At 29.9% G+C, this 14853-nt stretch overlaps 1 protein-coding gene, 1 long non-coding RNA gene and 1 pseudogene across 6 annotated transcripts; 2 read left to right on the top strand and 1 right to left on the bottom strand.

Moving 5' to 3' along the window:
• Positions 1–6813: 6813 nt before the first annotated feature.
• Positions 6814–9328, top strand: Aatf (Apoptosis antagonizing transcription factor). Its single transcript, XM_089080938.1, has 3 exons — positions 6814–7059; positions 7378–7766; positions 7864–9328. Exons 2-3 carry the CDS (start codon positions 7570–7572, stop codon positions 9173–9175), a joined length of 1509 nt encoding a protein of 502 aa, XP_088937064.1. The 5' UTR covers positions 6814–7059; positions 7378–7569; the 3' UTR covers positions 9176–9328.
• Positions 9329–10327: 999 nt separating this feature from the next.
• Positions 10328–14668, bottom strand: LOC148935768 (uncharacterized). Of its 4 annotated transcripts, none has more exons than XR_016140185.1 (4): positions 14528–14668; positions 12204–12407; positions 11929–12039; positions 10328–11835 (listed from the first exon to the last, which is right to left on the bottom strand). It is a non-coding gene; the product is annotated as an uncharacterized LOC148935768 (long non-coding RNA). The 4 variants fall into 4 exon arrangements; XR_016140184.1 differs by having other exon boundaries at positions 11952–12039; XR_016140183.1 differs by having other exon boundaries at positions 10328–12039.
• Positions 11486–14131, top strand: LOC105427392 (royal jelly protein-like protein; annotated as a pseudogene). Its single transcript, XR_016140181.1, has 7 exons — positions 11486–11696; positions 11910–12076; positions 12226–12432; positions 12587–12761; positions 13026–13254; positions 13758–13970; positions 14046–14131. The product of XR_016140181.1 is annotated as a royal jelly protein-like protein (transcript).
• Positions 14669–14853: the final 185 nt, after the last annotated feature.

Here is a 14853-nt window from a genome sequence, read left to right as displayed (position 1 = left end):
AGAAATTATTAGATATTAAATATTATATATAACAATAAAAAATTATGTTGCAATTTATTATTTCAGAGAAACATATGTTTATAATTTATATATATATATATATATATATATATATATATATATATTAGGTGTACAAAAAAGTTCTGAGCTTTTTTTTGTAAAATTCAATCTTTATTCAAAAACAAACAAAAAAATATTAATCAGCGAAATATTCCCCGTTTGCATCAACGACCTTTTGCCATCTTTCGGGTAGCTTGCGAATTCCTTGACGATAGAAGCTCACCGGCTTCGAAGCGATAAAGTCATCAATGCATTTTCGTATTTCATCAAATCTCACGAAATGTGTATCAGCCAAATGATGCTGCAGCGACCGGAATAGGTAGTAATCGGAAGGCGCCATGTCTGGACTATACGCCGCGTGCGGAAGAAGTTCCCAGCCTAACGCACAGATATGGTCCTGAGTCGCTTTCACAACATGTGGTCGAGCATTGTCATGAAGCAAGATCACTTTACCACGTCCTTGGTCAGTAAATGGCCTCTTTTCTTCTAATGCGTCGCTCAAATTGGTCAATTGTTGTTGGTAGCGGTCTGCCGTGATTGTTTCACCCGATTGTAACAACTCGTAATACAACACACCTTTCCAATCCCACCAGATACAGAGCAAAACCTTCTTAGCGTAGATATTGGGCTTTGGCGTCGATGTCGAAGGTTGACCATGGTCAATCCATGATTTTCTACGTTTAGGGTTATCATAAAGACTCCACTTTTCATCACCTGTAATGATTTTGTGCAGAAAATCTTTTTTCCGGAACTTTGAAAGCAAAGTGAGTGCAGTGTCACGCCGACGATTTTTGTTGTCGAACAATTCATGCGGAAACCTATCTGCTTTCCTTCCGAACCTTTCCCATCGTATGTAAACGTACGGAAATAGTTTGCTGCGTAACGCCAAGCTGTTTTGCAAGCTCCTTTTCAGTTTGCGCACAGTTTATATCCAGCAGTGCTTGCAATTCGTCCGTTTCAATCTTTTGAGGGCGTCCAGCACGCGATTCATCTTCAAGACTGAAATCTTCTTGGCGAAATTTTTGATACCATCATTTACATGTAGCATGACTTACAGCGTTCTCTCCATATGCAGCACAAATCATTGCAGTAGCTTCAGCAGCATTTTTCTTCAGATGAAACGCGAGATGGATGGAAAATCGAATATGCTCTTTTGTTATTGCCATCGTGAACACTACTGATTTTTGAGGTTATGTGCATCAAACGCCAAACCGTATGGCATTTTAGAAGGCCAAATGTCAACGCTTTAAAACCGCAAAGGGGCGGGAAGATATATAAAATTTAAATTGTTATTTCGGTTGTATGAAATCTAAAGCTCAGAACTTTTTTGTACACTTAATATATAATATATTTCAAGAACATAGTCTATTTAATCTATTCGTTCAGTTTAATTTTTATTTTTATTTAAAGTTATCATTTATTTTAAAAGATAAATTTATATTGTATATATATAATTATATATATCAGTTAATTTTGTGTGTATGTGTGTGTGTGTGTGTGTGTGTGTGTGTGTGTGTGTGTGTGTGTGTGTGTGGGCGCGCGCGCGCGCGTACATACATACATACATATATATAATTAACTAATTTTATTTTATAAGCAAATAATAAATTAATCTTTTTCAAATAAAATTTCTATAAAGATTCTATAATAAATTATTTTATAATAAACATTAATGACTAAAACTTTTTGTTATTCTTATATAATATATCCTTAATAAATAAATTATTCTAAATACTTAGTATTTTTATTTCTTTTTATCACTTTTAATTTTAATTATTTTGTTATTTGATGTCATCTCTCTCTCTCTCTCTCTCTCTCTCTCTCTCTCTCTTTCTCTCAAATTCATTTAATATTTTATTTCAGTTTTTGAGGATTTAAATTTTGATAAAAAGCTAATTCTCTAACTGTTATTTATAATACATTTATTCAATTCATGATTATTTATTTTGTTATACAAGGATTAATGCCAGATTAATATTACGGAATATTAAACTGAACTATTAAAATTATTAAAGTGAGAAGGCACGGTGTGCAAACGTGCATTTATCTCAAAATTTTTACTTGTGTGTAAAAGAACTTGTAGGCAATCGATCTGTGAGCAATAATTTTTGTGCGCAAACGGAATTGTCAGCAAATGGGATATGGATAAATGATACTGTAGGCAAATAATTTGTAAGCAAACGGGGTCCTCTCCATTATTTTATCCTTGCTTTACATTTAATAAAAAAATAGAATGATGTAATAGCACTGATGATGCTCTTCCTAAACACAAACAATACAGTATTATTTTACTGTATTATCTAAATATTATCTAAATATTATACTGTATTATCTAAAGAAAGAATATCAATACATGTTTGATATTAAACAATTACTGTAAAATAGTACTGCTAAACAATATATAATCGATACTCAAGAAACAGAATTACTAGTATTATATTCATGTCAGTATTGCTCATCGATGTTTGATTGTCGACAGTGGACTAATATGTTGGGCCGAATTTCTAATAATTATCAAATCCCATCTGAACAACATATTAAAGAATCTTACAATAATTACAAGTCTGCTTTTTCTGTTAAACATAGCTTAATTCAGCAATCAACCATTGGCGTCTATTATGATATATCACGATTATTTAAATTATTACAAAAGTTATATTTGTGTTTGGATTATTATTCAAAATATTTATATCAAAAATATTGCAAATAATTATATAATCTGAACTTTTCAATATTAACTGATGTGAAGAATTGATTATCAAGTTTAACTTAATTGAATTTCGGAAAATTAAATTAATAATATGAATTTCTCGATAGCGATTGTTTTTGGTATAATTCTCATATATGGACGGAGCATAGATTGATATTTCGGATTTTAGCAAGGATCTGATAGTCTAATCCTACTCAGGAAAGTCATTTATCACTTTCTTTACTAACATCTTAACAAACATAATTCCAATTGCTTTCGGAAGGAAGTCAACCAGTATATCAGTCACAATTATGATTTTACTTACTGTACATGTGATATGAATATAGTTTGATTTTCGATATTACTAATTACAATTCTATTTAGTACAATTACCTCCATATAGAATCATTTCCTTTCTAGTCTAAGTATACAATTGAGTGAACATTTAATCTAAGTATACAATTTGTAGTACATAATTTTAGCTCCTTTCATTTAATGGAATCCTCACATTCCAAGACCGATATTCATAAACCATTTTTATATCTAGAACTATTTTAAGACCAATTTAAGTTGTGATTATGAATACCAGTCTGAGTAATATAATTTGTAACAATTAATTTATATCAATATGTTTGTTCCACCTTGATGTTTGACTTAATACTGTATTTGAATTAACAAAATTCATATTCATTTTAGTATAGAGGAGCTAACCAAAACTTAGAATAATATCTTACTAATCATATATATCATATATATCAATCATATATATCAAATATCAAATATCATATTAATTTTATTCATCGTTTGAGAGGATCTAGAGGGACAATTAGAAATTAAGAAATGAAGAGAAAGGACCATTCACTAGAGGAACAATTAGGAATTGAGAAATAGAGTATACAATTCTAGTTTAAACGAGGAGAGTGAAAATTCAAGCATGAAGAGGAACTGATCTTGGCAATATTTATTTCAACTATCTTATATGGAGGAATGTGTTTATGACATCACCGCCGCAAATGTGCCATACATTTAGCTTATATTCCATCATGCTATTCTTAAATCCGTGAAACTTATATAATGAAACAAGTATTGCATATACAAAGAACTATAACTGAAGCAATGATTATTGATTATTTCCACTATATTCACTATATGTATATAATAACAAGATCTATATAGAGGACTAATAAGTAACTAAATGTAAATAGACAATCAGACATTTTCTCTGTGGATGATATCTATAGCGCTCTACCATTTTTCTCTTTCTTTAATTAGTTAAATATATTTACAGATTATAGGTTAAGATTGAGATTAAATTAGAATTTAATCAATTGAAAAAAAAACTAACTTTAGTCTAATAAATTGTTCAAATTCCAATTTAATCTCGATCTTAATTTCTCGTCTGATATAGATTTTAAATATAATGTAATAAATAAACAAATAAAAAACAAAAATAAACATATATATACCATGTATATTAAATAAAATCTCTTATTCTATGTATTCTTATTCAGGATGTATATGATGTAAAATAATTTAAAAAATATATTAAAAAATAGTTTGCTTGTTTAGTAGTGATAAATCACACATGGAACAAAAACCTCCAATGGTCCATTAGAGGTCCATCATCATGGAGGTTTATAACCTCTATTAGACGTCTATTAGAGATCCATAGTTCCGCGTTTTTAACCTCCATAGAGCTCCATGTAGACGGCTCATGAAGATTGTATGGATCAATTATGGATGTTTTATATGATTTTGAGAAAGATTAATAAACACACATTGGAGACTTTATGAGAAAATTATTAACATTTATTAACAGAATATTAAATATATAAATTATTTTTTTATATTACATTATAATTAAAATACTAAATAAAATTTAATTAATGTTATAAAATAATCAGAAAAAGTTAATAAAATGAATTTTATAATGCTGACCAAAAATATGTCTATGAAGGCACGAAGCGCATATATATGCAGTGTGCAATGAAATTAAGGAAATCTTTTTCATCTTGCAATGTCGGTAACGTCGCACATTTTTTTGGGAGCCATCGTTCATCCATCCTTTTGGCAACTCGAGCTTGCTTAATCTCTAGTGATCGGCCGAAATCTGTTACTGCTCTGCTACTGAATGATATAGTAAATTAAATTTGCGATTTTGATATAAAAGTATAACAGATCTCCGATTAGTAAATGTTATCACATTGTCATATGCTTTAAATAGCTTCCAACATCAATATCCTGATTACGTATGCAATTTTTGTAGATAATTTAATTATACAGGGTGTCCCAAAAAAATGGCCAAGTGGTCATATGCAGATAGAACAGACTAAACTGAGTCGAAAAGTCTTGTATTATTTTGCGATTTTCATAATAGTTAACGAGTTATTAATTTATAAAAATAAAATTTTCATAATAGTTAACGAGTTATTAATTTATAAAAATAGTCAAATTGCAAGCGCGCGATGAGATAAAATCGCCCAGTGAGACACGCATTCGTTGTTGCTAGACACGCGTGGAGCACACTAGGCGCGTAACATACGTAGACGAAAGCGTAGTCAATGCCGCTTGCAATCCACGCGTGCCTAGTGGCGAACGCGTGTCTCACTGAGCAATCCTATCTCATCGCGCGTTTGCAATTTGAACTATTTTCATAAATTAATAACTTGTTAACTATTGCAAAAATCGCAAAATAGTAGGACTTTTCGACTCAGTTTAATCTGTTCTACCGCATCTGTGCATGACCGCTTGGCTATTTTTTTTTGGACACCCTATATATAAAATTGTGAGGGTTACATCCATAGATATAGTGTAGATAGACCGAGCATGCTATATATCAGGCGACATGTGCGAGTGAGAAGAAACAACACCTGATTTTTTTTCTCTCTCTCTAACAGAAGAAGGTGGGGGAAACATTAAGGGAGACTGTGTGTATGATCTCTATCTAAACACAGTCCCCACATAATGTTTCCCCCATCTTCTTTTAGAAAGAGAGAAAAAATCAGGTGTTGTTTCTTCTCACTCGCACATGTCGCCCATTGCCTGGTATATAACATGTTCGGTGTATCTATACTATGTCTATGGTTACATCCCTAACAGCACGCGTATGTTCTGAATATATTCTGAGAAGATCACAATGCGTATATTTTCATACGTATTACGATTGACTAAGTATGTTCCTTTCGGGATAACATCTTCTATGGAATTTCGCCGTAAATATTCGCAGAATGATGACAATATTACAAAAAGATGAAAACGGGAAGTTTGGTATGGTATTTTCAAGCTATATAGTATTTTCAATTGGTATTTTCAGCTGTTATTTTGTATACGATATTCCACACAATCTAAAAAAATATAATAAAATAATAGCATAATAATATAAAATTTAATATAAAATAGAACTGATACTTTTTTAAAGTTTTTTTTTCTATTTTCTTATTATCTATTTATCTATCTTATTATCTATTTATCTATTAATCTATTTATTTATCAATAATCTTATTGTATTATTATTTCTATCCTGTTTTTTGTGTAGAAGTAAAAACATATACTTATTTTGTGTAGAAGTAAAAACATATACTTATTTTATATAGAAATAAATATATCTGATTCTGTGAATCGATTTATCAGTTCGTATGTTATTGCTCTGGATAATCGAAAATGCGTTATGAAATCTTTGTCATCATAATTAATAACAATATTTTTGATATAATTCTGTATTTTTACATGTTGGACTCTTCTGACTAAATCAAACAATGGATATAATATTTGTAATTCGTTGTGTTCTAAAAGATTAGCTTAAATCTTAGGTATTAGAAATTTAAATCATATATATTATTATATACAAACTTAATATTATTAATAATATTAAGTTTGTATATAATAATATATATGATTTAAATTTCTTACCATCATTATTTTCTAAACTAAAATTGATTCTAATGGTGGATGTGCAATTACAGATTCATCGTCATCAGAAGAATCTAATAATTTCATAAGAACCATGCGATTCGCCATGTTGCCTTTGCACTGTTCTACACTATACGTTCTTTATTGCCTATTTGCACTGTATCCTCGCTTGCACTAACTCAGTTTTAATTCAGTTCAGTTCTAGCGTGGGAATAAAAAACAAATTCAGTGTTGCTATTAGGGGCCGCTTTCTCGCGCATGCGTATTATGACCAATAGTCATATCTAGGGCTGTAACATGACATACGTATATAATAGGCGTTAAAATTTTGGCGGGCTCCACACTAGGATGAGATAGGTTAAGTGTAGTAAATATGTAAATATTATTAATTGTTATTAAAGGTAAATGTTATTATTTATTATGTTATTTGTTATTAAACATAAATATAATATGAATATACATAATCCAAAAGGAGCCATTAAAAAGCATGCTCGTAATTTTCAAATAAAATATTTTATTTTAAACACATAAATGTATTTATTATATACTTTCTTTCCTTACATTTACAAAAATATAACTTTGTTAAAAAATTAATGTTATTATATTAATATTAATTATATTTAAAATTCTATATAATTAAATAATTTTTATATAATTTTTACAATTTTATACAATTGTATATAATTATAAACAATTTTATTTAATATAAAAAATTTCAGTAAAAGACCAAGTGATACCTTTTTTCTTCTAAATGTGATACTTCAATGAATCTGCATGTAAATACGTATGCGCGAGAAAGTGTTCCGATAGCAACACTGTACGCATACTCCAATCTCCAAATGTACGTACTTAAAAAAGAGTGTGGAGGTTAAGTTGAGTCGTTTACACGTGTGTAGCCGTCTAGTGGAAAAATGGCTGGAAAAAGTTTAGCTGACACAATAAATACTTTAATTACGACCAAACCGGACTTCGGTTCAGATGAAGAATCGGAGGATACGAAGGCAAAAGTAGTAGAACCTTATAATGAGAGCGATGCCTCGGACAATGAATTCCGGACGTCTAAAATTCGCAAACAGAATATCGATACCTTGGATAAAGTGGATAAAAGGTAACATATTTTATGCGTATTTGCATGTGAAAAAAATATGAAAAATGTATGAAATTTTAAAAACCTTATAATTTATTTATATCGTCTATTATTGCAGATATGCTGGTAAAAAGGTTTCGAGGAAAGATATATACAGCGAAGATGAAGACAATGACATGAGTGAAGATGTTGAAAATGAAGAGATAGATGATACATTGGAGCAAAGTGATGATTCATATAGCGATGATGAAATAGATTCAGAATTGGATCCTGCAGATTCAAAACAAGGATCAGAAGATATATCTGATTCAGAGGAACAAGATGGTTATGACGGGGACATCAGTAATCCAGTTTACAAACAAAAAGAGTTTACTATTAAAACGATGTCTGAGACAAATGTTAAAGCTGAGATAGAGAAAGGCAATTGTGTTAAAAATCAGCTGAAGTTGTGGGAAAATTTTCTAGAAATGCGAATAAAGTTACAGAAATGTATTGTAATTAGTAATCAAATGCCACAATATGACACACATAAGGAACTCAGATCAAATATAGATTTTGTGAAGAAAGTTGATGAAACTAAAAGCAAACTGACCTTGATCATTGATAATATGATACTATTAAAAGATCTGTTGTTGAAACAATATCCTGAAACAAAATGTTTGTGTATTGATTCTAAGATGAAAAAGATTGACGAGAATAAAAATAAAAATATAAATATGGATGATTCAATAGATGAAGAAATACCTTCTGATACTGAAGATGAATTAGAAAATGGAAAGAATTCATCCAGCAATGAAGATACAGGAACAGTTGAAGAACCAGTGCCTCGGAAACGTTTGAAATATAACAACATCCAGAAAGTTTTACAAGAAAATCATGATTCCTACAAAGCGTATAGGGACTCTGTTATAAAAAAGTGGAACGACAAAACGCGAATTGCCATAAGCTCACTGAAGGGATCTGGTCAAACTACTTTGAAACAAATTGAATTTGCTATGAGCGATATGAACAAGCTACGAAAGAAAACTCAACTGAAACGTTCTGAGTACAATATTATTGGCAAATCTTCGTCGAGTGAAAACAATGACGGCAAAAAAATTCAAGAGAATGATCCAGAAATTTATGACGATGACGATTTTTATCATCAACTGTTGAGAGATCTAATAGAATATAAATCATCAGACGTAACAGATCCCATACAACTCAGTAAACAATGGATTCAGCTACAGAATATGCGTAGAAAAATGAAGAGAAAAATCGATACTCGCGCGACGAAGGGTAGAAGAGTGCGATACAATATTCACAATAAATTAGTTAATTTCATGGCACCCATTACAGTATACAACACGTGGACAGACAATGCGAAAAACGAACTCTACAATTCACTATTCGGTAAAATAAAACCGACGGAAGAGCAAATAAAGCAGTAATTGTATACAAAGTATAGCATGTAATTTTACTATTATTAATTTTACTATTAAAATAAATTACAAATATATTAGAGTAATATCAGAGAATATATTAGAATTTATATATCGTGTATATATTGATAAATAAATTTTATTATGTATCTGTCTCCATAATTGTGAATAATTCATCTTACCTTCTTAGCAAATATAATATATCTGTTATACAACTTTTCAAAAGGCTATGTATTATAAACGTAGTATAATTTTAGAATAAAAACATTTCTTGCATTTCCGTGTTTCGTTACATTTACTTTTCAGAAAACAGAAAGTAGAATTTTTTGAGGAATCCATTATAGTATGAAGAAAAATATGCTCAAGACAAAAAATATTAAGAGTTTAGAATAAATAGATCAAGGATTTTTCAAATAAAAAACAATAGAAAAAGGCAAGTGAAAATTAAATGTGATAATGCGTAAAAATTATAATTTACAAAATAATATTAAAAATCTGTAAGCATACAATAAATTGGTTTCCATTTTAATTTCATTTCATGTCTACAATATCATATTGTTAATTATAATTTTGATGCATTTATTATCGCTGTATATCCTAATCAGCATTACTAATATGACTTTGCATAAATAAACAGAATTAATTTTTATGTGATTATTAAAAATTGTCAATCTTATTATATAATTCGAAAAAAGTGATTAGAATAATTGTATATATTTGATTTTATTGATTCATGTGCCCATCTTTTCCCTTAATTATTTTTAAGCTTTTTATTTTTGTCGCTTTCAACATTTCAACTTTATTTTTTTCATTGCTATATAAATATTTCATACATGAAAAAATTTTTGTTTTTACATCATATCCATTTAATTATTAATAAATTAACAAATAATAGATATAATTATGCGTCAGCAATTTACATATTATTTTGTTCAAAGATGATGATCTTTTAATCTTTTAAAATAGGAAACATATTAAAATCAAATATATACAATTATTCTAATCACTTTTTTCGAATTATATAATAAGATTGACAATTTTTAATAATCACATAAAAATTAATTCTGTTTATTTATGCAAAGTCATATTAGTAATGCTGATTAGGATATACAGGACAATGACTGGATCGTGAAAAGAGACGTAAATTGCGATAACATATGATACATTCACAATTCCTTATAATAATACTGAATAAATCTCGTTTACATTTACGATTGTCACACCATTGAGATTTGAAAATGAAAATAATGAAATTATTGTTATTAATAATATAGTCTTAACTTATTTTGGATATAATATGTATAACATTAAAATAATTTATGAGACATAAGTATTAATTATTAATTAAATTATCTAAGTATCTTTATAATTATAATTATTCAAATTATAATTATTTTTTGTAATGACATATAATTTTGTGATTTGTGAAAAAAGAGTTTTTATTAAAGTTATATATCAAAATAATATATAACTTTTACTATATGTTCTTTATTATATATTTATTTTTGAAAAGACATGCTTCGTACACTTATATTATGTACTTACAAATTGCGAAAAACAGCGATTATCACATTTCCATCATTCATCGAATTCAATTTTATCATTTAAGCTTACGACCTCAACCTACTTTGTTGCATAGTATGTTAATACGTATTTAAGTAGTAATGTGTAATGTCAAAAAAAATGGGTACAAAGATCACTTCGTGCAAAATATCATTATCCGAATGTCTCGAAGAAATGTGATTTCAAGTTAATCGGACTTTAATAATTTTGCGTATGTACAGAAATGAAAAGAAAAATTTTTTTCTATTAATTTACAGTTATATAAATAGCGTTGTATTTTTTTCTATTAATGGAAAAAGATTAATTCCACATTGTCACATTCTTATTGTTTGTTTGATTAGTTGAAAATTTTTTTTTTAATTTTAATATAAACATCTATATTGACTATAATACAATAATTATATCACATTCATATTAGCTAATTGCATTTTTAATTATCAAAAACTACTTATATAAAATAATGCCTTTATATAAATATATTATAAATATATTATAACTCGTATGTATCTCTTATGCAAAAAAATGTGATTATCAATAACAAATAGATTCTTATTGAGTTGCAATTGTTTATCGTTTACGTATAATAAGAATATTATCCTAAATTTTTTAATATCGCGAATATACTATAAATACCAAATTAGTCTCATTTATCCATTCATGTTCTCACGAGATATATAATCCGAGATATATAATATATCCATAGTTTATTACACTATATTATAATATAACACTATTCTATATTATATAATTATATAATTGATTATATGATACGCAAAAATGAAGCATTTTCTGTTCGTTACATCAATCCTATCGTTAACAACTATAAGCTATGACGAGTTACTTCTCAAAATGCAATGGAAATACCTCGATCTTCTCTGGGATAGTTCACAGAAAAAAGAAGAAACGATAGCTTCCGGTAGATACAATGCTAGCGCGGCTTTCCTATACGATGTAGACGAGGCATCAGGTAAATTGATTTCAAAGATTTAACAGTGATTTTTATAAAAATATAAATATTTTTTTAACAAAAATTTACTATATTTTATTGAATGCCTCTATAAGTTTTATTATATAACCTCGATGTCGGTACACAAATTGTACTGCCACTGTAATGAAATGTGAAATATTTATACTAAATCATATAATAATGAAAACTGCGTTTTTAAATAATATTTTATAGATGGTAGAATATTCATTACTGCGATAAGAGACAAAGGTGTACCAGTTAGTTTGTTCACGGTAACTGAGGAACAGGGAAAGGGTGGTCTACTTTTGCGTCCGTATCCAGATTGGTCTTGGTATAAAGATGACTGCAAGGGAATTACGGGTGGTGTTTATCAAATAGAGGTGAGTATACTATTTATGGCATAATTATTTTCATTATTATGTTTCAACAATCAACAAGTACGTTAGATATTATATCCCTTATGTAACAATAATGCTTTGTCTAATAACAACAACAAAACTAAGATACTTGTAGCTTTTTATTCTCTCAGATTCGGTGCAATCATCTCTTTGTTGTAGATGATGGTAGAATTGGAGAAGATCAACGATGCCTTCCGCAATTACTGATCTTCGATTTATCAACTGATAAATTGATTAAACGTGTCACTGTCCCAATTAACATCGCTCATAACGAGAACGCCTGGGGATCGTTAGCTTCCGTTGCAGTTTTTCCCTACATTGCAAAGATGCGACTATTAGTATATTATTTTAAATTTAAATGAAAAAAAAAAAAAAAAATATATATATATATATATATATAGAAGATATGTTTATGATATCTTTCGTATAAATATTATTTAATTGCTGCATTTTTTAAATGAATATACAGTTAATAATCAAATCGTGACTCAGATATTCATAGGCTCGACAGAAGGTTATGGTTTAGTGGTGTATAACATGGACATACTTCAAAGTTATGCAGAGTTGTATCTGCTTTCATGAAACCGACTGATCTTTTTTTTCACAATAGCAAATGAGCGTTACTTACTTGATGATAGTATCTACGGTCTGACAATTATTGACAAAAGCAAGTATTTAGAGTATTCTTTTTAACACGACAGAAATATTATTTACACATGAGCTTACATCATACGACGGATGCTACGGATTTTCACTCTAACTTTAAACTTCATTTTTGTTCTTCTTTTTTTATCTTATCACTATTCATGTGCACGTATGCTTCATGTGATGCTCATAATCATTCGTAAATGCAATTATGCAAAACTTTTCCTGCAGTCAGCGGCATCTCGCTAATCTTGGATTGTTAACATCTCTGTCATGAATATTTTAGATTTGTATTATGCTGCTTTGACGGGAAACAAGATATATAAGATGGAAATTTCGAAGCTAATGGAATGTCCGTCAAACGTTCAAGCAGACTAATAGACAAACTCAATTGGCGGGTGCGTTAGGAAGTCCAACAGCAGCGTTAGCGTCTGACAGATGTACAATATTTTTCAGCGATATTACGAAATATTCTATTATGTGCGCGGATGCTACTAAAGAAATTAATCCCAGCAACAAGGTGAAATATCCGAATGCAATTATTTTCTCTCTCTCTCTCTCTCTCTCTCTCTCTCTCTCTCTCTCTCTCTCTCTCTCTCTCTCTCTCTCTCTCTCTCTCTCTCTCTCTCTCTCTCTCTCTCTCTCTCTCTCTCTCTCTCTCTCTCTCTCTCTCTCTCTCTCTCTCTCTCTCTCTCTCTCTCTCTCTCTCTCTCTCTCCTCTCTCTCTCTCTCTCTCTCTCTCTCTCTCTCTCTCTCTCTCTCTCTCTCTCTCTCTCTCTCTCTCTCTCTCTCTCTCTCTCTCTCTCTCTCTGTGTGTGTGTGTGTGTGTGTGTGTGTGTGTGCGCGCGCGCGTGTGTGCGCGTGTGCGTGTGTGTGTGTGTGTGTGCGCGCGCGCGTGCGTGCGTGCGTGCAGATTAACTTGCAAATTATCTCAGATTCTTTAGCAATAATCATAAGAATACTTGGCATTATATTTTTATTGATAAACAAGTAGATAAATATTAATGACAAATAAAATATAAAGAACTTATTGCTTCTGATTCAAAACAATTGGAATTTCCAAGCAGATTGAAGATTAGACATGGCGAATTATTGGTCTTATCAAATAGATATAATCTACACATCACTGATACATTAAATATAAACGAAATAAACTTCCGTGTTCTCAAAATGTCCATTATGGAAATAAAGAAGAAGACAAATTGCTTTTTTTCTGCAAAGAAAACTAAAGGTATCCCTACATTTCGTCTTTTATTATATACATCATGTATTAATGTTTTAATTTGAAAAGAAATAAATCTTTTAGGATATTTATAATAAATATTTGCAAACATAATATATGATATATTTGTTATAAGATATGAATAAAATAAAAATCTTTCTCTTTCTCAATTTATTAAACCATTAATAGCCAGTGCTTTAAAATAATTAATTAAATAATTAATTATTGAAGTTAATAATTAAGCTACAGGAAAATGCCTCTTAAATCTGACATATGTTCATTTCATTATTAATGTTATTCTGCTTTAACGTCTTTGATATTAAAAATATCTTTCGATATGGAAAATATAAGATATAAAGCTTACTTAAGTAAAAGATATTTGAATATACAATTTTTGTAAATATTGAGCTTTAAAACAATATATGCTATACCGTTTTCGCCTTATTATTAGAAAGCAATGAAAAAAATGATAATGGCAATTAACATGTATGTAAACAGTTCTTTATGATAATTCTCGCAGATACTCTCATCTTTCCAAACAGATATTCATGTACTAGTTTGCGTACGGTTCATTCACGATTGATCTCTGCTTCTGTCACGAATCATCGCTCTGGTCACACTCTGACTGTGTGCTCGACCGACGGCACTGTCTCCGATACGTTAGTTCTATCAGCGGCGATTTGACACTTGACCCTTGCCGGCCCAAGCGTTCGTATCGCGGCGGGTTAATCGCGAGCGTTCCGCGGAATCGGCAGTCCCGCGCCGATCATCGCGCGCACTTAATTACACTAGTGCCGAATTCCGTCGTCTGCCAGCCATCGATCACGTGTATCCGCACGTGGATTCGCGATCGCATCTCCCCCGTATTACGCTAAACTCGCGCGATACCCCG

This window comes from Pogonomyrmex barbatus, unplaced genomic scaffold (assembly GCF_055798465.1).
Source record: "Pogonomyrmex barbatus isolate J1 unplaced genomic scaffold, ASM5579846v1 scaffold4, whole genome shotgun sequence".
Lineage (NCBI taxonomy): Eukaryota > Metazoa > Arthropoda > Insecta > Hymenoptera > Formicidae > Pogonomyrmex > Pogonomyrmex barbatus.
This window is presented reverse-complemented; position numbering and strand designations above follow the sequence as displayed.

What these genes read in the sequence shown, in the direction of transcription:
- Aatf (XM_089080938.1), top strand. Translation starts at nt 7,570, where the DNA reads ATGGCTGGAAAAAGTTTAGCTGACACAATAAATACTTTAATTACGACC. An exon ending in TTGGATAAAGTGGATAAAAG is followed by an intron (nt 7,767 to 7,863) that starts GTAACATATTTT and finishes CTATTATTGCAG; the next exon opens with ATATGCTGGTAAAAAGGTTT.